At 39.0% G+C, this 24,173-nt stretch overlaps 1 protein-coding gene across 10 annotated transcripts in view; it reads right to left on the bottom strand.

Moving 5' to 3' along the window:
* The window catches only part of LOC121322118 (abl interactor 2), a 61,848-nt gene that overhangs the window by 5,306 nt on the left and 32,369 nt on the right, over window positions 1-24,173 (bottom strand). For 4 of the 10 annotated variants that reach the window (XM_041261648.1, XM_041261646.1, XM_041261653.1 and 1 more), the window contains 8 exons: window positions 21,101-21,268; window positions 13,982-14,158; window positions 12,453-12,470; window positions 9,532-9,629; window positions 6,696-6,845; window positions 4,308-4,438; window positions 2,048-2,239; window positions 511-669 (listed from right to left, as the gene is read on the bottom strand). In XM_041261648.1, coding sequence (XP_041117582.1) covers window positions 511-669; window positions 2,048-2,239; window positions 4,308-4,438; window positions 6,696-6,845; window positions 9,532-9,629; window positions 12,453-12,470; window positions 13,982-14,158; window positions 21,101-21,268 — 1,093 coding nt within the window. The remainder of the gene's footprint in view (window positions 1-510; window positions 670-2,047; window positions 2,240-4,307; window positions 4,439-6,695; window positions 6,846-9,531; window positions 9,630-12,452; window positions 12,471-13,981; window positions 14,159-21,100; window positions 21,269-24,173) is intronic. The other 6 variants (XM_041261654.1, XM_041261651.1, XM_041261649.1 and 3 more) reach the window with 3 other exon arrangements.

Raw genomic sequence — 24,173 nt, 5'->3', positions numbered from 1 at the left:
GAGGGAAGAAACAAAAAACAAAAACAGCAGGTTAGTCCAAGCTACAGACAAACACAGACGTTGAAAGAAGACCATTGCTTAAAGCAGAACACCGCATGACCAGAGGCAGCAGGATCCTGTTAGTAAGACAAACACCCTCTTAACTGGAGCTGGAGGAGTTAGGGGGAAAAGAAAAACCAACTTCAGAACACTGGACAGCTAACGTTCTCATTGTGCAGGATTCTGCAAAGGCGTGACTGTGGATTAAAATACAGCATTTCTTACCTTGGGAGTCAAAAACTGTTAAAACCTTGGTTGCACTGACCAAAAAACATGCTGTTATCAAATATTTGAAAAGATATTTATGAGAACAATAAGCAAACAATGTCATAGCAATAAGCCTCTACTACTAGTGAAAATACTGTATTCTTAATGCTTTTCTATTGCAGGCTGTTGCAAACATGATCCTGCTGTGGCACCTTGCAGTGGGGTGTAAGATTGCAAATGTCAGACTAGCTTCGGCATCCTTACCTTGACTCTGGTTGTAATTGGAGCCTCCGTTGATGTGGTTCTGCAGATTGGTCTGGGATAAGACTGAAGGAGGGCGCCTGTAGGGCAGAGACCCCCCTGTTGTTGGTGCAGCATGTCGGGACACTGGTCTGTTCATACTGTAGAACTGGGGAGTTTGACCTGGAACAGGCAGAAGAAAATACAGATTAGATACGAAAAGACAAAACGTCTCAGGTGGTCACAAATCCCAAACTGCAGTAGAACGTAATATACAGTTTGGCTTACATGCCATCTGTTTGCTCCAACTTGAGACAGAAAATACTCAAACCAAGCAACTGAAGTCACAGAGAGTAAATCACAAAAAAATTGAAATATATTGACTTCTTCAACTAACCCACAACTGACAGATCCAGGGCTTATTTCGTCTTATTTAAATAGTTGCCAGCCCTTCCATTAACGTCAGAAAGACATTTTCAATTCTCTCAGTTTAACTTTAAGCCTGTCAGATGTTGGGCCCGCTCAATTTATGCCAGCAGCTTTCTTACTGATTAGCTCATTATAGACTCGACAAACAATACTTAACCTTTTTCTCAGCCCTGAGACCCCTGGGCCTATAGCAAAGCGATAAGGAAGGGGCTGTTATAAATATTAACGTGCATTACCTAGACTGCTAATCATTCTTTTCAACACTTTACACCCACACACCCTATAGAAAACATATAGACATTTAGTGTGGCATTGTGCTTTCATGCATCATGAGAAATACAAAAAAATAAATAAACAAATGTCTAATTTTTGCAACTTAAAGGGCAGCACAATAATGTGGTGGGTGTTTCACAGGTTTTCAGGCAGCTGTCACAGAAAGGGCCCACATTGGGCTGGCTATACCATCTACTCACCACCCCTTCACAGACAAACACATGGTATGGTAGAAAGACCCCCCTGCAGAGAAAGCCAGTGTGCAGGGGAAGGGAGTACAGATTTCCAAATTACCATCAAGTAAAGAAAGCAGGCAGCTAGAACTGATACACACCACCAGGTTTGTTTTTTTTGTACATGGATGGCAATAAGACTCACACTGCATAGCAACTGGCTCCATTCCTGGATCGGACATACCTGAGCTTGTTACCTATACACTGTGGCTAAAAAAATGTGGAGGAAACTGCTATGCAATAGGAGTCTTATTTGCATCCCTTATTTATGAGAAATTAAATTTCTATTCCTAAATAAGTCATCGACTGCCAGCAAAATAAAACGTGCTGTTACTTTCGGTTGACATGACCAGTTCAAGTCTGCGTTGCAAAGGTATTTTGAAGCCTTATCTAGAAGCAAACTGATTTGCACAAGCTCCCTCCTGAATCCCCTGAAAAACCACAGCCAAAGTGCAGGATGGATCTATGTGAGACTGCGTATGCGTGGAGTGGTGGATCACCACCATCGTTTCTGATGACATATCTGGAACGGGAATGGATTCACAGGTGAAGCGTGCTGTTTTTTTTCAAGACTGCAGACATTTCAACTACCAGCCTGAAGAGAGTGCGGTGGGGGGCAGACTCACCTGTCACTGCAGCAGGAGTATTTACAGCAGCAGAGGGAGTCGGAGAGGTGAAGCAGTCAGTAGTAGACTGCTGGGCTCCTGCAGCCACCTCCGAGGGAGGGGTGGGAGAGGGGGCAGGGGCAGGAGGGAGAGGGTTGGGGGGCGCAGATGGGGCAGTAGGGGCAGGTGGTGTACCAGCTGAGCCAGCAGGGGCTTTGGGAGAGGGAGTTTGAGGGTGGAGGGGGTAAAGACAGGAGAACCAGAAGAGAAGGTTTTAATAAAAGGAAAGTGTTAGCTGGGATTAGTGCAGTTAGTAACTGGCTACTTTCCCAGTAAAGCACTCAGCAGGGATTTCCACAACAGGTTTTGTTTCTTTGGATCTGCTGTATCTCCCATCTTTTTGGTATCAAAAACAGAGTTCGTCAGTGCACAACATCAAATATAGCCGAGTTACCTGGGATAGAAACAGTAGTTTGGGACTAAAGCTTAACCATTTAGGGTTAGCCCAATGTTAAATATCCCGCCGGCGACCTGGCCCTTTAACTCTTTTTACTCAGACACAGAGAGACAGCCCTGCTTGGGTCACTGGAAGACTCAAACCTTTAAAACGAGGTCCTACTTCTGTACTTCCGGTAGATGACCATATTAGGAGATAGCCTCGAACGCGAGTGTTTTGGAATGTTGCTGCGCTGAAGACAGACCTACCTCTATGCAGTAACCAAACATTTTTACACAGTCTTTACAAAAATAAGAGAAATGGCAATATCAAAAGGCACAAGGACCTATTTTCCAATAATTTTTTTTTTTTTTGTTTGTGTTTGTGGATCATATACATGAGACCAGAGCTGTTTAGAGTTAATGTTGCCCTGGTTGTCACCTTGCTGGATATTCAAGCCACAGTGAACAGCCCCATCTTGTGCCACATGATCAGGGTGTCTGGGACGAATAATATTAATTCTTAATTTTTTTTTTCTTTTTGTCTTTTGCACATTTTCAATTAATCCGTTTTTTTTTTTTTTTGCTTTTGGTCCCTTTTGTACATATGGCCACAATACCTTTATTTTTTATCCAATTTGTTAAAAAAAATTTCCATGTTCCCTATATGTCGAAGTTTCATTGTGCATCGATTAGAGCTGGCCATGCAAAAATATACATATTTTTTTTTTTATAAAAAGCATCTTTCTGTGGTTTGTTATCTGTATTGAACACTATTTCACTTTTTTAAATGAAAGCTTAGTGTGTGCACATTCATTTAATGTATGACGTACCTGTAACCTTTATAGTTAGAGTTATAGCCACACATCTAACAGTAAAAAACAGGCAAAAATAGCTGACAATAACCAGCCACAACTGTATTTTACTAAACTCGGAATGCACATCTGCTCATACAAAACACCAGTGTTTACTTCATATCCAATCATGTACGATATTTTCAACAATTGATAGTTTGGTAACTTGGAGTCTAGTCAATTTTTTCTTTTATTAGTCAAGTCCTACACTTATGCAGTTAACATTTTTTTTTTTCTTAGGTAAACATTGCCATACTGAACAGCTGTCTTCAGCTGCTGTCTAAGGCAGAGTGGGAGTCTTAGCTTTAACAAAACCAGAAGTCTGACTTCAAACAGAACATAATCATGTTAAAAAGGAGAACACACCACTCCCACAGAAATGATTAGCCTAATTCTTTACATAGTGAATTAAATATTTAAGGAAGTGTTTTCTAGCCCTTAAATCAAATTAATTGTATTGGTGTCTCGCAGTTGTTAAATTTGAACTGATTCAGTCACTAGCTTGATGTTGAAAAAAAAACGAAATCAATTAAAATGTAAAACAGGAATTTTTTGTATTTTTCCAAGGAAAGTTTTTGTGGGGCCAGCTCTGTAGGTGTCTACTCCCCGGTGCCTGGCTAGAAGGGCCTGTTGCAGCAAGATGGAGGAGAAACAGTCCCTGCTGGTCTTGCCTCCCTAACGCGCGACAGCGCCAAAGCCAACGTGATGCTCACTCTGGAATCCCCAGTAAAAAGATGGACGTCTCTGCACAGCCTGGACAGGAACCTGATTGTATGACGCATGCAGCCTGCACACCACGTGCCGTGCTTTACCAGATGAGCCACCCCGCGACCTGGAACTTTTCTTTTAATGTGGTTTGAACATCGATTTAATTTTGGGAGCAGAATACAGAAAGTGATAAAGCAAAGAGTGAGATCATGTCAACTTGTAAGCACATTATGAAGAGTCAATATTTGTATCAAGGGAGAGGAGGGGGTTCCACGGCTCCTTACCTGGATAGACGCTGGGTGGGGAGGGGGTGGGCACAGCGATGGGGATGGGGATGCCTACACTGCCACTGCCACTGTTCTCTCGACTGCTGCTCCGGCTGCTCGGGTGGCTGCCTCCACTGCTCCCACTGCTGCTGCTCAGAGAGAAGGCAGGGTGTTACAAAATCCCCAGAACTAGTTTGTGAAAATCAACTTCAAGGCAAGTTTATATTAGAACAGATTAAGAAGCCACTTATTAAATTAACAATTAAAATAAAAATGTGCCAATGACATTTTGAAGTGAATGGCTTTAATAACACTATGTAACACAAAAAAAAAATTATAATAATTTGTTACACTGTGTAATCTATCCTATAGTTTTGAAATAGGTGAAAAAAAGTCCACCTTTTCACAGTTCTCATCTAAATTGAGAAACTAAATTAAAACGAAATACCAAAAGGCGTACGCTGTATGTGTATTTTATATATTTTTTTGTATGCTGTACATTAATACTGCAGAAGACCCATACCAGACAGAGAAGGCTTGCATGAAAAGCCTTTTCATTTCAAATTCTATTTTCAAATGTTGCAGTTGCAATACAAAATGTGCTTGAACTTAGCCAAGTTATCAGAACAGCAGATTCAACAGTTTCAAAATTGGGGAATGCAAGAGAGAAATACAAAGCAACTACGAAAGTACTACTTTCCCTTGTAAAAGTTTCCCATTGTGAAAGCACAGCCAAGTGTAAGAAAGTGTAGTGAAAGTATGGTGCCTCATAGGTAAGCATTGTTAATAGGGAGGTAAAGTAAAGAATATTAAAACGTGGTAAAATCATGGTAAACTGTGATACATGCATAGTAGAAGCATAGGAAAACTTACATATCATGGTAAACTTCTATAAGGGTTAATGGTACAGCTAGAAATAGATCAGTCATTTTAAAACCCTCAGAAAATGTGGGATCTCAATTCTAGCACATACCTCTCATAGTTTCCATTAAAACAATTCATGTGATCTAGTGTAAGCCCAGTGGATTCAAAGTGGGAGATACATTTGGTATTGGTCAGTAGCTGTATATTCCGGGTTCAGCATGCACAGACCTACCCTGACAGTGACCAAGCATGTTACAGCAATAGCAGTAAGCTATGGTTTAATAACACATGGTAGGATGGGGGTCATCAGAAACTCAACTGATGCATTGAAAATAAAGTCAACTACATAAGTAGTAAATAAAATAAATAAAAATGAATTAGATAAACGTCCTGGGACTTGAGTTTTAATTACAAAAGGTGGCTGCAATTACTTTGGAGAGCTGCAATTGAGAAATGCCATTTCTTCTGAACTGTCTATTGGGATGTTGGCATTTCATGAAGTACAGCATGCAATGAGATGTTAGATACATTAGCAACATGTCATTAACTTTATTATGTACCTGGTACTTTCAAATCAGTGCAGTGACGAGTTTAATCCTCCACAGAGGTTAAAGTTGTTGTTTGCTGCTTTTCCTATATGGGGTGTGGTGAAGTGAGACAAGGGATTTCTTAGGCCATGCCGACTAGCTGCTATTTTCTGTATGATATTTTGAAGTATCCATTCACGCCTGTGCAGAAAAGCTCATTACGTATTTATATAGGGTGAAGGACAGCAAAGGCAGTGCTGCATTTTACAAAACTGGCTGCCCAGGGGTGTTTATTTAAATGTTTATTGGGCTAAGAGTTTCAGGATTCATTTCCCAGCTTTTTGGATTGGTTCAATTTACACACATTTCTAACATTTCTGTGCTTCCATGAGCACATGTTGAATTCAAAGTCTGTTGTGGAGCTTGAACCTACTCAAGTCAAGTTGTTGTACGCAGTACTGTTCCATCAATGCAAATGTACGTGTTTAGCTTAAAACTAAACTAATATGCCTTTTAATATCAGATTGTACCGTTTGTCACAGTGTCTGGTTTGCCCCAAAAATAAATGACATTTGACATCTACTGTGGGAATGGATTTATTCAGTCTGACTTTTTCCATGTACATACTGCTATCTTCCAGTATATCCAAAACCATTATTTCTAGTTAAAATTAAGCAATTCCATGCAGAAACCGATGAAAAAAAGCTCTGGAGAACTTCAAATAACTTTGCAGTGTCTCAATGTCATGTAATTAACCCCATGAACTACAAAGCAAGTCAATTTCAAAATAAATCATGATGGCAATATACTGTTTTGTTTGTGCGAGATTTTCTTGCAGAGAGTATGGGTTTTAGTCAGAATTAGTAGCTGCAGGTATAAAGTGGTAAGTCTTCAGTCCAAACAGCAGCAGAACTAGGAATGGGGCTGTGTCCCACTTTTCCTCACTGTTCTTAGAGGCTGTACATTCTACCGGCAACCTTATTCAAAGTAGAGTAAGCAGAGAAGTGGAAGGTACCTGTATGTGCGGTTCCTCTGCATAACAGAAGCAGTTCGGACCGGGCTCTGTTGCTGAGTGGGCACCATGTTGCGTGTCGGACTCGGCACGTAGTCGTTGGGAACCACAGGAGGGCGAACAGGCTCTAGGGTTCGGTAAGGAGAGTGCCGCCTGCAGGGTATGAAAGTATTTTAGGATTCATTTAAAGTAAAAAAAAAAACTAAAATGTTCCAAAAACGTATCATTGTTTTGTTGTTGTTCATCCTTCATGTTAAGCTGTAACACGATTAGGTTAATCCACAACCTCCTACTGAATGCACATTGCCATTCTACAGGAAGTTCCTGAGGGCTTCAAATTAATGATCAAACTGGAAACTGGAGAAGAACTGCTGATCCTAGTTAGACTAAACAAAACCATCTTCCCGTCAGAGGCAGGATGTATTGATTGAGTGCTGAACTCCATACTCCTGTTGATTGCAGATCTATTTAGGAGAAAAAGGCCCTTTTGTGTGCACTGGCTTGTGTAGAGAGAGACCCCTCCCTCTGGGACAGGAGCACCTTGCTGAGGATGTGGGGATGTGCAACAGGCATAAACCTCCTGAAGTTCACATTGTATCTTTACCATCCACCATCCGCTTTAAAACACATTACATTCTGGCCCATGTACTCTAGCAAGACTTCCACCTTCCAAGGCTTTATTTTTTAAAAAAATGACAAACATAACCAATGTGGACATTTATATTTAGAAAAACAGAGGATCCTGTTGATAATTGGAAAGATGAAGTAACAATCCAACTACTGGTACAGAGGTGCAAGTTTGTGACCTTTTGAAGGAGAATGTGAACACAAATATACTCAGTTATCAAATGCCTGGATCAACACTTGTGTCTTATTATTTTAACCCACATTCACTGAACCTACAGATTAGAGTAAGGGGGCACCTCGTTTGACATCTAATGCCAAACGAGAACTGCAGAATAACATTTGAGGAAGGCACAGAAAAAAATAAATAAATAAATAAAGACATTTTTCCCGGTGATATAAAATTACACGAATGTGAAATTTTACCAGATGAATGAATTCAGTGGGTCATATCTTGGATGCGTCCAGCTCTCATTTAAATACTAAAAGTCCCAGTTCTAAAATTCAAAAATGATTTAAGCGCCATATCAAATAAATAAATAACAAACATAACTGAGGGTTGGTGTAAAGGTGACTTCTAAAGTGAACACTATCTACTATGAGACACCAAATATCTCAATATAGTTTTAATATTGATCTATTTAGCCTAGTCATGCCTGCAATATAATTAAAGATTTCACCAGGGAACGTGTCGCAACAGCGTATTTTGAATGGTTTTAATGTGTTTCCTGTCATTTTGCATTGCACTCAAAATCAATTTACTTAAATTAAAAACCAGTTTGTAACAAAAGTTATTGAAACTTCTTGCTTTATTTACCTTGGAAGTAAATTTCCAAGTAACTCCATTTAAAATTATACCCATGTATTATTAAATACAATCCCCAAAAACTTAGATTTAATGCTGTATTAGCTGCTTACAGACTCCACTGTAGGGGAGTCAGGGAGACATCACTGAGGATGTACCTTCAAAATGCTTGCAGGTACAATACCATTTCAAGGTGCAAAAAGACAGACCTTTCCATAAGCAGAAGGTGGATAACTAGAAAAAGGCTTTCCAAAATACAACAGAGCCACTTATGGCGAGCAAATGTCTGTCACTGTGCAGTTGGATTCCAAGCTGGGAAATGGTTATCTGAAGTACAAGCAGATAAGCACCAAGGCTAGGTTTCACTTACAAAAGGAACCCTTGCTATGTGGATTAATTAGAAAAAAAAACGTCCCTCTCGCTGTGTGTCAGTGCCAGACATTGGAGATCTAATAGTAAGTGTCAGGGGACACTGCTTATAGTCTTCCAGCAGGGAGCAATAACCCATCTGGGTCTTGATTGCTGTAGGCGTACGCTCACCCCCCCACTAGTATCTGATTTTCTAGTTTTATCATTACAACTAAAGTGTGTGTGCATTTTGTTTTTGTTTTTTTAAATAACATTTTCAATGCAGATAAGAGAATGTTGGAAAGTATTTTACTGTTTATCCACAATTTTTGAAGCAACAACTTGTAGACCGGTCAAGCTCCTTGTATCGCATGAAAAACAGATAGGTGTCAAATACAAGAATCCAGAACAAAAAGAATGTATTGCAATTGGTACCACAATGTGAATTGGCCCACCACAACTGTGAAAGAAACTTTGTTCACAGCTGGTTCATTTTAGACTGGTTTCTTGCAAAGCGACTGTTTAAAATTCACAGCAAGTCTCTTCTAGGCATCAAGATAAATCAATAAAAAAAACAAACAAACATACATCAGGTTGGAATAAAACCCGAGGACTTCTATAGACATGATCAATCCATGTGTAGGAGGACAGCAGTTTGGTCTCAATAAGGGCAAGCTCTTGAAGGTCAGTGTTCATTTAAGTGCGGGCTTCTAGAGAACCACACGATTCATAAATTCATTTTCAAATGATACGAAATCAATTAAATGCATTTACATCTGACAGAAATAACATAGCCTAGTTTTTAAAAAAATATGTGCGAATGAAGTTATGAAGGGCAAGTGGCAGGAACCAAACTACAGTTGATTAATTTCTGTTTTTTAATTATCAATTTAACAGCCTATCTAATGCATGGGCTGCGGTGCTCTGTGCTCGCATACCATCAGGCCCACATCTTTATACTGAGTCTTGCAGGGCCAGCAGCAATGATACTTGATAAGGCCTGAAAGCTGATCAGATTGCAATTGGGGGTCCTCATCACCCCGAACCACTGATGGTACCTACCCAATCGTTCCTTTCCCTGATACTGGCGGGCTTGGAGGTTTTTGGGTGGGTGGGGTGGTTCTCGGGAGACCACCCATCTTCATGTTCTGTGTGCTGACCTGCAAGGACATTGGCAGAAGTTCTTGCTTAGTTACCTTCCGTTGTGCAACAAAGCATTTAGTGCGACATGAAGAGGTGCCTACAACAAACCACTAACAAGGACAAGGGTAGAGGAAAACAAAAAGAAACGCACATCAGTAAAAGGCCATGCATTTTGCTATAAAACTGTTTGGAATCATTGTTACCTTCACAGAGTATAAGTGGACCACGGTTCATTTATACAATGCAGATTCTAAAGAATTTCTTGCATGCTATGGTGCCAGGAGCAGCAAGTTCTTAATTATTTGTTAAAAGTTGTACAATTAAATTAAATCTTCTGCCATCAGTACAAATGGAACCAATTGAAAAAATATTTTTTTTCTCCCCTAACAAATACAAGGCTGTTGCTAGGATACTAAAATCATCATGTTGCTAACCTGTCTAAAAAGCACTTGAAACTTTCGCTTGTCTGAAGGTCCCTCAAATGTTTAGGATTGTCTCGGTCCCTTGAATAGGCTGTTTGACTCTTTCTACTAGGTGCACCAAGATTCCCAACAAGCAGCTTGCTATGAAAATAAATCATTCACTCACACACACACACTGCCCAGTAGACAAGAGAACACAATACCTTTATCAGTACAGATAGATCAGCACTAAGAGGAGATGTAGTCAAACCACCCAGAGGAAGCCAGCTGCTCAGCTATTGAAAGTTTAGGCTTAAGGGCAGAAACATCTAAATATGAGTATGTGTATTTATTTTTATTTATATATATATATATATATATATATATATATATATATATATATATATATATATATATATATATATATATATATATATATATATATATATATATATAAAACACATTAGTATTTAATATGATTTATTTTAAACACTCCCGTACTTTACTCAAATATAAAACCACCTCATCCACTATTTGTCTGCATACAAATATAAAACAATGACTGGAATACCTATACACAGATCAAGATACCAAACCTCATTGTCATCACAAATTGAACTGATCAGCGAGTCAGTTTGCAACAACATACAGAATGGTAAAATGCTTTAAGCTATCGTGTCAGATTATTCTAGAACATGATTTATTGACAAGTAGTTTAATACATGATTTTTTGTTCACATCAAAATAACATACTAAAATAATTCAGTGCAATCATAGGAAACTTTGAACAGAAACCTATTTCTACGGTTTGGTAAAACTGTACCGTTAAATGCAGAGGATCTATACTGTATTGTTGTTTTGTGCCAGAGGCTGTTAGATTATCAAGTCTAGACAGCTGTGTTGATTTGAACACACACACCAGATGCTACAGGAGGCGAGGTCAGGTCCGGTAAATAATGTCCTGGTGCTGATTTAAACAGCAAGAACCAGAGAGCAAAGCTCTATGAAGGTAACAAAAATAAATAAATAAATAAAATAAATAGTGAAACCTGTTTAGAGAGCTTACCCAGGGGCCAGAGGGGTTTAAGGGACTATTAAAAAAATAACTAAAAACGAGTGGATCCAAGAGTATAAAAGTTATGAGAAACAATCTGTCAATGTGAAACAGTGGCAACTTTTAGACCCACCACCATTTAGATCAATTACAATCGATCCCAATGGATACTTTGCTTTTTAATGCAGCTAAATATTTAGCAGTGACAGGTTCAACAGGTTTCACTTCAGCAGGAAGATTTGCACCAACTACATTACGATAGCACTGTAGGAAGCTGGAGAAATGTGCAATTTATTCTACACACACGCTACAATCTGCTGATGTTTTCTCAACAAGGGCTCAGGGACGGGTTGGCATTTTGCCGTGAACTTTGACAACACGTTTAGTATTCACCCGTCTTCTGTAGAAGGGACCTGTATTCTTCCACTTCATGTTTGGAGACAGCATATTTTGCACAAATGTCAGTATTTAAATAATGTCGTGTATATCGAAAAAATTTTAAACAATAAACACAAGTGGGATTGGAGGATCTTTTTATGGTTCTAAAGATATGTTAGCATTAATTAATTAATTAATAAATAAATAAATAAATAAATCTACCACAGGAGAACATCACTGATACAGTAACTATTGAAACATGTATATAGAATAAACGGAATATGACAAACCAGGAAAGGAAACTCTGATGATATCTCAATATGCCATATTAAAATCATATATAAAAATAAGCAAGATAATGTGAAATCACTGTGTTAATATGCTTAACACGTATAAACTGTTCAAGTTGAAATCTATAAAAACTGCTAGATTTTACAGACATTAACAGGCGTATTATCCCTAGATTAGAAGACGCATATTCCCCACCCCCCAGAAGGAATGCACATCAGCTCTTATATGAATGCGGAGTGTCCATCAGCCCTTCATTGTGACTGCCAAAATACAATGAAGCGGCATCAGTTAGATCAAGCAGCATTATAGTAAATGAGCCTTTTAAAAGTGGATTTTATTAAACGGATGCATTTTATTCCAGATCCTAGATAACACAAGCGCTGCAGCACATTGCAAGTCTGGATCAATGGGTGGTAAAAGGAATAAAAAATCCAGATCACAATAGTGACACTAAATAGATTGGCTAGTTGAAGAACAACTGAAGCCTGAATTTTTTTTGTTTAATTTGAGTGCTGTAGAAGCCAGAAGACCACAAAGTAAATTATAGCCTTTAAATTCCTAGACGAGGGTTATATTTATTTCTGATATAAATGTGAAGTAGGGTGTATTGGACATGTTTAAAAAGTGTAAAAGCTTTGGAGATATCATTGTTGTTTCCCTCCCCTTATGTGATATTCTCGGTTATTATCAGAACAATGAGCCCTGGAATCTCTTACCTTAAATCTAAGCAACCACTTAATGCATAAATGAAGCAAATGAAAGAGGTAAAGAAAAAAAAAAAACAGCATTGATAAGTTAGTTGGAAATTTGTAAGGATATGAAGAGAAAAAATTAAAGTCAAAAGCATCCAGCATTCAACGAACAATGTTTTCAGTCCGATAAAGACAGGGAGAGAGAAAAGTGAGAAAAGCAAAATGAGTTATGATCAGAAACATTTTAGGATGAGTCGATTAACAAAAAAAGCATCAAGAGTTTATTCACAAACAAGATGCAGTATCCCTTGTATAATGTCATGACATGTGGATCGATAGTCTGATGGAATGGAAAGATCTAACTGCAAAAGTTTATACTACACAGAATTATTGGCCTGAAGGAAGACTTGCGCTACGTTTCTATCCGAGCCATAAAAGCGAGAAGAAACTGGTGTCAGCACAGATTTCATCTGCTATTAGACATTATACCAGAAGGCCCTACAGAAACAATCCCCTGTTGGGCCACTTCTAAGAATCAAATAAATTTGACTGCTGTTGAAGGAAACCAAAAGGACTTAAAATTAGTCCCACTGACGGATGGAAATGAGGATTTAGAAATGAATCATTTAAGGAGTCATGACAAGCAGACACCTGTGTAAAAATATAGGTGTATACCCATACCTGTCAGCTTTTGAAAACTACATTTTTTTTAATTTATTTTTTTTACCGTTTCCCCTGTAGAGTCGGGGGGAGAGGGATTGGGGCCAGTGCAGGTGCATGGCTAAGTATGTGAACTTGCCTCACGCACTGACTGCATGCCTGCCACCAGACTCTCCTGGGTCCTTAACCTTGCTAGGTACACACACCAGCCAGGACTTCTGCAGACATTAAAGATTTGCTGACATAAGGGGGTTTCATTATTGAAATGCAATGGAAGCAAAAACCTGCACACCTTGTCCTGAACATGATTCATCAAACAGGAATTCTGCCTATGAGGATCTCACATCTTCATTTTACATGCATATATAGGGGATGCTGCAAAAACACTGCATTAAAATGATAGGCTGTAACAATACTAGCGGAGTACAGTATGTAAAAAACACACAACCCTATTACTGGGTAAGCCAGCAATCTGGTCAGACAGGTTTAAATAAACATCAATGGGGGGATACAGCATGTTATAAATTATTAATTCCATCTGTTATTTCTGTGAAAAAAGCATTTAAGTACATTCTTTGAAATCAACAAGTGTAAACTTCAGAGTATTTTTTAAAGGAATTTCCAAAAGCTACAGAAAACAGCCAACAATGTTGTGGCTGACCCATCAGACGTCCCTGCAGTACAACTGTGTATCGTTGTCAAATATACCTCAACACTGGTAGATTCTACAGTTTGATGTAACACCTGCTGATGTTAAATGTCAATAGTGATAGGGAAATTGTGAAAATGTAGAATCTCAGGAATAACAAGGCTAGCTATGGTAAATATTACACTGATCTGTATATCACAATCATGGTCTTATGGACACAGCTACCCCCACCCCCAATTCCTACCTTCACTCCGTGACCAACATCATCGAGCATCGTGTAATCAATGGGCTTCCGGATGTAGCGCACAGGTCTCTCCGGGTTGGCGGGTGCAATGATTTTGTGGGTTCTCGAGGTATTCTTATTGGTCGTCAGGATGCCAATCTCTCTCCTGGCCACTTTCTCTTTGTGGATGTCCACCGTCTACAACAAAGCAGGTGGAACCTCATAATTCAGGTCAACCAACCCTATAGTCTCCACATTTCTTTCTATAAAATAATCTCTACTCAAATGTCTTTCAGCAAACACTTTTCAACTGAAGTCATCAAGACAGAGTCCTGTCCATAATGTCAAATCGATGTGGTCTGAAATGCATTTATTTTGAACTGAGCAGCAAAGCAGAATGTGGTCAAGTGCCCTTCACAGCACATGACAGGAGGCAGGCAGGTCAACTCCCACAGACACAGCTGCATAACTGCGACTTAAAGTTTGGCCTCCTCTCGTTTGCATTCGGCCCATCTTGTTTGTTTGGTTGTTAGTTGGCTACTGATCCCAGAATCTCATCAAGCAGCTTCTTGAAGGATCCCAGGGTGTCAGTTTTAACAACATTACTGGGAAGATTCCATATTCCCACAATTCTCTGTATAAAAACGTGCCTTCTATTTTCTGAATGCCCTTTTATCTAATCTCGATTTGTGACCCCTGGTCCTTGTTTCTTTTTTCAGGTCGAAAGTCCCTTGGGTCAACATTGTCAATGCCTTTTATAATTCTGAATGCTTGAAATCAGGTCACACGTAAAGTCTCCGTTCAAGACTGAACAGATTCAATTATTTTAGCCTGTCTGCATATGGCATGCCTTTTAAACATGGAATAATTCTGGTCGCTCTTCTTTGCACTCTTTCTAGAGCAGCAATATCCTTTTTGTAGTGAGGGGACCAGAACTGAACAGTACAGTAGATAGTATAGATATAGATAGTATAGCAGAAGGTCTTACTAATGTATTGTAAAGTTTTAACATTACTTTCCTTCATTTAAATTCAACACTTTACTATATATCCAAGCATCTTCTTGGCCTTTTTTTTATAGCTTCCCCACATTGTCTAGATGAAGACATTTCTGAGTCAAACAACTCCTAGGTCTTTTTCATAGATTCCTTCATTTCAGTATCTCCCATATGGTATTTATAATGCACATTTTTATTGCCTGTATGCAGTACCTTATGTATGCAGTATGGCCTTTACTGCTGCATCTGTGTTTGCCACTCCTCCTATTTTTGTGTCGTCTGCAAATTTAACAAGTTTGCTTACTATACCAGAATCTAAGTCATTAAATGTAGATTAGGAATAGCAGAGGACCTAATACTGATCCTTGTGGTATTCCACTGGTTACTTCGTTCCATTTTGAGTTTTTTCCTCTAATCAGTACTTTCTGTTTTCTACATGTTAACCACTCCCTGATCCAGTGCATGCATTTCCTTGAATCCCTACTGCGTTCAGTTTGAGAATTAATCTTATGTGGGACTCTGTCAAAAGCTTTCTGGAAATCTAAATAAACCATGTCATACGCTTTGCAATTATCCATTGTCGATGTAGCATCCTCAAAAAATTCAAGCATTTTAGTTAGACGCCATCTCCCTTTCCTAAAACCATGTTGACTGTCTCCCAGGATACTGTTACCATATAGATAATTTTCCATGTTGGCCCTTATTATATTTTCCATAAGTCTACATATAAGTCAGGCTTATTGGTCTGTAGGACCATGAGTTTACTTGTGAAAAGCAATCATTCAATATAATTGCTATATTTTTCTCTTCATCTATGATTTTGCCATCTCTTAGGCATGTTACCGCCTCTTTCAATGTTCTGTTGCTGTTATAATATTGGAAACTTTTTGGAATTGGTTTTAGCCCCCTTAGCAATGCAATGTTTTTTCTAACTTCCTGTCTGACTTGCGTTTGCAGTTCCAAATACTCTTTCTGTGTACTTTGTTTTTAATCCCTTTTAAATGCTCTGTCAAGTGCCTTTTTTTTTATTTATTTTTTTTTAATTGATCTATTAAACCATTCTGACAATTTTGATTTAGATGTGTCTACTTTTGGGATGCAATTGTTTTGTGCCTCCAGTACTACATTTTTAAAAAACATCCATCTTTTTTGTGGATGTTTTCTCTATTTTACTCCAATCTACTTCTGTTAGGCCGTTTCAAATTGCATTAGGAAGCAGTCATTTGTCATTTCCACCATTTCAATTTAGTCTGTCATGCTCCCCCACCGGGTTTTCCCATTTTATGTGGGGAAAGTTGAAATCCCCCATTAGTATGGCTTCCCCTTTGCGACATGTATTTCTAAAGTTATTGTATAACAGATTATTTTGCTTGGTGTCCGAATTTGGTGTTCTATAGCATGCCCTTATTATGCCCTTTGAATTTGTCCATTCTAACCCATATCGATTCTGCGTTATTTTCTTTTGGTCTTGTCTTTTAATTTTCTTCCTAGCTCTCTGAATTTGTTTTGCAGGTATTTTGGCCTGTCTCTTCCAATGTTGTTTCTACTGATGGACTACTACTAACGGGTTGTCTCCTGTTCATTCTAGGAGTCTGTCCACCACCTCAGTGATGTGAGCGACAAAAGGCTCCTGGAAGGCAGCACACTGTTATTCCAAGGGGGTCCCCAACAATCATGACCTCCCTTTTTTTTTTTTTTTTTTTTTTTTTAACTGTCTGGCCAGCACTGTTTTTGGGATCCTGGATGTCATTCCTTTCATTCTCTTGATGCTGGTTATGATCTTTTGAAGTGGCTCAAATTTGACTGATGTACGGATTTCTTGTGTTCGATGACATTTCTTTTTTTCCCCTTGACTCTGCCTACCTGAACCCAGCTGTTTAGACCCTCTCTCTCTCCCTGGTGGCTTTCTGTCTGTTAGGGGTGCAGACTTCCAGGAATTGTGGGTGTTCCAGCTCCTCACACTCCTATTGCTCTGTCATTTCCTGCATCTCCATTTCTAGCATACTTACTCGTTTATGCAAGTCCTCGATCACACAGCACTTTACACACACTTAGTTTAGCTCTGCTGGGTTTTCTCGGATTTTCCACATCTTGCATGTGTCAGAGTACTGGCTTGAAGACCATGTCATTTTTTTGTTTTGTTTTTTTAGTTTCTGCAGCTGTCAACCTGCTTTCAAACTGCTTCTAACTGCTCTGTACTTTTCCACAACTGTACTTCTCCCATACTATCGCTGTATGAACTGTCTTACTTTTGTTTGTGTCTGCTTGTGCTTGTAGCTCCGAACCAGCTCCTTGTCTCAGAACGGCGCCCAACGATGCTGGATACAAACCAACAGCACACATGTTGGAATCTTATCCTCCTCTTTGAACCTGGTCATGCTAACTGTATTAACAGACATAGTCAACTAACATGTATAGATCCAAAAATAATTAGTTGAAGATGACTGTATTCATTATTTTGAATCCAAAAGTTGATTTTAAAAATGGTTACTATAATAAGGATTCATTATTTCTGCAGGTGTTTTTAGGATGCAACTGGTATGGGGGCTCCCAAGTGGCACATCCAGTAAAAGCACTCTGCCCAGTGTGCAGCATGAGCTATAGCTTGGAGATCACCGGTTCAAATCCAAGCTATGCCACTGCCGACCGTGGACAGGAGATCCCAGAGGGTGGCCCACAATTGGCTAAGCACTGCCCGGGCGGGATAGGAGTTAGGCTAGCTTGTCTCCCCGCGCACCAGCAACCCATGTGGCTGGCCAGGCACCTTCAGGCCTGCCTGTACCCAATTCAGAACTGCGTGGTCCTTCGACACTAAGTTCTGAGATGGCTGCACGGAAGGCTTCCAAAGTGAAAAAAAGCAGACTTCTGATGGCGCTTGTTTCAGATTATGCAAGGGCGAGTGTTCTGCTCTCCAGAGTTAGTTCGGGGGTTGCAGCTGTGAGCCAAGTTGAATAATAACTGGACATTCCAAACAGAAATTGTGAGAATTGGAAAATGAATAAAAATTCAGTTTTAAAAACAATAATTTTAGAAAAAAGATTTTGTGAAAAACACCGACTAAAAGTGATCTGCTAGCTAACAGCAAAGTGTATTTCTCCCACTCATTTCAGCTTCAAATCAATATTAGTTTACTGATAATTTGATGAAAAAAAAAAAAAAAACCTACACCTCATCCAATACATAAAATAGTGTAGGTTCCTCTTCTTGTGTCACCTGTCATGGCTAGAAATGACATCTTGTGCCACACTAAACTGCTAGTGTACAGAATTTAAACAGTTCCGATATCAAACAAAATAGAAATCTAAAAGTGCGTTCTCTCATTTTAGACTTAGTCACACTAAAGATTGCAATATCAAATGAATAAAATTGACATTTAAAGCAAGGCAGATACTCCCACTACATAAAAGTTTGCCGTTTGCAATTCCACATGTGCACTAGACTGCCTCGGGTCCCTATTTAAAACTGAAGAACCTCAAGGCCGAGGAAGGGGGTGGGGGAAGGATTGCACAGCATATCAAACTGCACTCAACACCATAAGACATTTTCTCTCATCTCCTTCAGGGGAACAGCATAGTGTTAGACACAGATTGGGAATTCAGGCTTTTAAAAAATAAAAATATATATCACATAGCAAAAGGAATCCCCAGCTCAAATTCTCATTCTGAACCAGTCCGCAGTAGATTTCAGTTTCTTGAGAGGATTAATGGTGTACCAACTTTAGTGGTGGAGAATGAGCTATTGCATTTGTAATTTGGTTTCCAGGAAGTGAGACTACACATGAACTTCATATTTTCTTTCGATATCCAGAGGAAGAGGCATTGCTTTCAACTTTTTCAATGTTTTTAGTATATCTAATATCAGTAGCCATGTGAACATGTGTGCTGATTTCATGCCACTGGTACCAAGGTCATACTAATGGTCCCAAGGTTCTTCAGTCAAGATTTCCATTACAAGAGAGTAGACGTTAAAACTGCATGCTGATTTGAACTCTGCTCTCGCCAAGAAAAGCACCAACTAAGACGCAGCTTTACAGTAAACTAATCTGAATTATCAGCATCTCCATCCATTTGCATTTCTTTCCATCTGATATGTAGATATCCTTCTGCCTGGTGATGATGGTTTAAGTGTAATGCTGGCTCCAGGTATCAGCTTATTTTGCCTCCCCAGCGCATCAGCACACACAACAGCTGCGATGCTGGCTCTGGGAATCAACCACAGTGCGGTCTCCCTAGCACATCAGCATGACAACCGTCTGGATTGAGCTAAGTAGCGTACATCTCTGGGGTCTTCAAGTGGGCAAAGTCTGTTTGAGATTACCTATCAAATTCCAAAGGTTGCTTTACAACCTCACAAAATCACATGGAGATTGTATTCATATTGCAGCAGGTCGTAATTCTTCATTTATATACAGAACAGTTTGTTGAAATAAGGGACATGGTTTAAATGTACAGAAATATATATTAGAAATAAGCAGCCATTTTACCAAGTATTGGATGTGTGAGCCAAATTAAATTAAAAAAAAAAAACACGACTGTGCTATTGATCTTTATTTTTATTTATTTCCTATTGCATGCAACAAATCTCAATTATATATCGCTGATAACTTCTAACCTGCCAAAGTCGTAGTCTGCTTTTCATAAACTCCAAGAGCCCAGTACCTTCTACTGGCTTATTCTGTGGTATTCTACATCTCCGTAAACAGTTTACATGCGTGACATTTCTAATTCTGAATACAGAGTATTCCTAACAAAAATGGACCAGTATATTTCTAAACAAGTAAAATGTACTTCTGTACTTAACAAACCTGTTGTGGGAAAGTGGGAAATCAATTTCACTCCCTTCTGTACCCAAGCCCCAAACGTCAACCCCTTAAGTTGTCGTAAGTCAAGCTAACAGGATAACAGGTCTTGCACACACGTAAGCAGATGCATGCTTTAATTCATGAGGCTCCAGCTCATTACTCTGAACCAAAAACTACCGTCACTTTTGTATTTCTCAAAAAAGCCTGCTGTTTGTCAGAGGATCATTAGATATGCACTTACAGCATACAAGGAAATATCTGTGGCTTTGTCACGCTGCCCTGAACATTCTTCCATCAATCCAAAACTCTCCCTGGCCTTAAAGTAGCACGCCATGATAGGAGCGTTATTATTCCAGAACAAAAACTTAATTTGGCCTTTTTTTTCTTACCATGACATAGGTTTACAACTTCAAATGTCCCATGCAAGTTGGTGTGATTTTGATGAATTACGAGGAGCTATGCTAATATTTTGGATATCAAGAATAAGGTCTTGCACAACAAATTAAATGTGCACTGCTTTAAAAAGAGTGTTTACAATGACATTAAAATTTCAGAAAGGCGGGTAAAGGGGGGTAAATCTGGTAAAGCAATGGACTCTGCTTGGAGTCTAGGATGCGCCCTATAGCCAGGAGGAAGGCGGTTCGAGTCGAGGCTATTCCACTGCCCACTGCACAATTTTCCAGGTGGAGGGGGCTTAGGGTCAGCCAGGGTGTCCTCGGCTCACTGTGCACCAGTGACCCCTGTGGTCTGGCCAGGTGCCTGCAGGCCTGCCTGTAAGCTGCCCAGAGCTGCATTGTCCTCCGACGCAGTAGCTCTGAGATGGTTGAATGGCGGGCCTGTGAAAAACAAGCGGACGACTGACCACACGCATTTCGGAGGACGTGTGTGCCTGTCTTCGTCTCTTCCTAGTCAGAGCAGGGAAGCAGCGGTGAGATGGGGGTTGAAATACATTTAAAAAAATAAATAAATAAATAAATTGTGCTTTCCAAATTGGGGAGAAAAACGAGAATTACAGATTCAAAATTAAAATAATTTCAGAATGATATTACAGAAATTTTCTAATACTGACTTGCCCAATATCAGTTTAGATGCCACAAGCACATGCTCAATAATTTCGTTTCGAGATTGCTTAGGGCAGTGAAATGCCGAAGTAGTACTTTTGACAATCCTGGTGATGCACTGATGCATCCCTGGTCGCTGGTTTAGATACCACACAATATAGCATGACAACACAATTCTAGGTCCCAAAAGAAGTTGTAAAACATTGTCCGAGACGATTTTAGCGTATCTAGACCAGATGCTGGAGCCTGCAGAGGAACCCTGTAATAATACAGACACTTACCTGAGAGATGTGGTTGATGGAGGACTCCATGCGGCGCAGCTGGGACGCCTGGATATCCAGCATCTGGAGGACATTGTTGGCTAAGGTGTTGATCAGGTAGGCAACACTCGCCAAAGACTGGGTTGTGTAATTTTTGGTTTCTTCTAGGGCTCTCTGTTTATCTACAGACTGTGGAAACAGAGAGGAAACAGGGAACTGTCAAACTAAATCAATTTCATACATCAGGCAACAGAGATCTTTTTAATTTATTTATTTATTTTTACGTCGGTAGTATGGTTCCATGTTTATTATACTTGGTAAACATGTTTGGTTTACACTCAGACACATTGGGCCCTATGCACTAATATTACTTGCGTGTTCGCAAATATGGCAAATTCATAACTTCAGTCCTTCGTAGAATTTTTGCGTGGATGTACTAAACAGCTCATTTTCATTAACTACCATATCACCACAAGTTTACGAACAGCATAAAATGAATGCTCATTATACAGGAGAGATCAGAATTTGCATCTCAACATAGATTGGCAACGCCGAAGGTCAAGATTTAGAATTTCCTTCTGGTAAAGTTATGAGGGGAGTTGGTATCCACTTCCATAAAGGGGAGGTAGAGTGAACAGAAAACTAGTACTGCAAAAAACAGCACTGAATGTGATGTGTTTAATGTAGCACAGACCCTGGGCACAGAGAAAACAAACCAAAATATAGATCTAAAAGAAAGGGTCCCCAAAAACTGAAAGCTTAAATAAAACTGAGCTTGTTTTTACACATGGACGATTACCATGGTACATTAGCATGGTAATTCTGCAGTTTACCATGTGTGTACTTGTCTGTATCCCAACCATGCTTCCCTGTGCTTCCAGTGCTTTGCTTTAAGTAGTTTATAATAAAAGCACCTTAATATAAAAGAAACTAAAACATGTATTTATTGCCATTGTTATTTAAGAGACAAACAAAACTGTTTATTTTATAATTTAAAAGGTGCTTTAAAAGTAACGAAAGACAGTAAACTTAAACAGGAAGTTTCACATCCAGTTGAATCTAAGAAAGTAAGAGTCATGCATAAAATAACAGGTAGAAACTGATGTAAAAATTAAAATGCATCAAGGGTAAGCGCGAAGCTTCGACATTATAATGAGATTCGTACATTTGCATACAAAAGTAGTCTGAAACAAACAGGTTGTAACTAAGCTACTGCAGCAGGGATGATACCAAGTTACGGGAGTGAAAATGACCAGTACATCGCAGGCAGGTCTACGAAACCTTCGAAAAGGCAAGATGCAGAAGAAAAATCAATGATACATACAGCCCACTGACATTAACAACATTTTTCAAATAGCACAATCTAGGGGTCAACTCACACAATGAAAGCACAATTAAATCCGAGAATGTGCATCAAACTATTTTGCTAAAACCTTGCTCCACCTTTAGTAAGCAATGCATAAAGTAACCGCAAATGAAATGAGCATACTAAATTAATTTAATGACCGATACAACAGAGTTTAGTTTATTGGTCTTGCCACAATCAAAATGACATGCCACAAAAATCAAAGCAAACAGACAGGAAAAAATATTAATTAGCACCAGGTTCAGTTTTTATTTGTGTTGGTTTGCTTTGGATCAATTACAATTGGAATGTGCAGGTTCAATTATACTGTATATGACAAGACCTTGAAAGTGCAGGGAATAGCTAAATTTATAGTAGACATAAAATGACCCTTAAAAACTAGTCAGATAGAAACCATTGTAAAAATAAGGGTTTTATAACAATGCTACAAAAAGCATGAAGCACATTTAGGCAATAGTCCAGTACCTACAGGAAGCTTCATTTCAAGTTTCTGGGCAAAAAAAATAACCAATGTTGCATCTTGAGACAGACTGCTACCAAATATTGTCTACTCAAAAGACATGGAGGGTCTAAATATGTAGGCTAATACATGTTTTAAAATGTAGAGCTACTGAAAACGAGCACCATCTGTTCTCTACAAAAACAGGAATGTTGATGAAACCTACCAAGGGACAATTCAAGTTCCTTTCTCCAGCTATGCAGCTTGTGATACTCATGACTCACATGGCAGACCAACAAAAGAAATCCCACTAGGATTCAACAGCCTCACTTCAAAAGATAACAAGCATAATTAAATTGCAATCACTATCACCTGTAAGCTAAAACTGATAGTCTATGACTAAAAATACTAAACCTCTACAGCAGAATTTACAAAAGAATAATTGAGAGATTTCACTTGAGTCCCAAGTTCTCAAAATGCAAGTCTGACAATGCAAGTCCACTCTAAAATGCAGATTTATATATGGTGAGAAAAATAAATAAAAAAATAAATTAAATAAATCTCATTCACCGCTTCTAAGCAGAGTACTGTACAATGAAATCTTAAATAATTCCATGTTCTACTTTGCTGTAATTTCAACCAGGAATATTTGCTTTGTGAATCTCAAGCGAATAGAACTGCAAATTATTTAAAACCTTAAACAGTTCACTGCCACAGGGTTGTTTATCTTCCCAAGTAATTTGATTAACATAACAACCCCATGCAGAGTGACAAATTGCATTCAGCACTGAAATTCAAGATGCAGAGTTTGGATGAACACAGCATATTAAAAGGTGAATGAAGCAGGTATTGCAGCTTGTACTCCAGTGCTCAATCGGATTCATAATAATCTACTGTAACAGACAGGAGTGCAACAAAGTGGGTTTGATGTCTGCATATATTATTTCTTTGTTTCATTTTTAGAAACACTGAATTCCTAAAGTCTGTTCAACCATTCAGAGAGGTACAGTTGACAAGAGTTCCCAATCAAAACAGCACTACTCACTCACATACAGCCATTATGATATTGCTGCCGAATGGTAGGTTTTAGACTGGCCAGGGCTTCTGCTTGCACTACCCAATTGCGTTACACACAGTGCTGGCTGGGCTATTAGTCTCAATAGCCCCACATCTCACTGTCCAATAACCCTGAGGCAGGGGTGGCTATCTTTACATTACATCCAAAAATCGGTTGAAACAGTGGGCAAGCAATTATTCATAGGGGAATCTTCATAGGGGAATGGGTAAAC

The sequence above is a fragment of the Polyodon spathula genome, chromosome 10 (genome assembly GCF_017654505.1).
Source record: "Polyodon spathula isolate WHYD16114869_AA chromosome 10, ASM1765450v1, whole genome shotgun sequence".
Lineage (NCBI taxonomy): Eukaryota > Metazoa > Chordata > Actinopteri > Acipenseriformes > Polyodontidae > Polyodon > Polyodon spathula.
The sequence above is the reverse complement of the archived record's forward strand: the minus strand, read 5'-3'. Positions and strand labels throughout refer to the sequence as shown.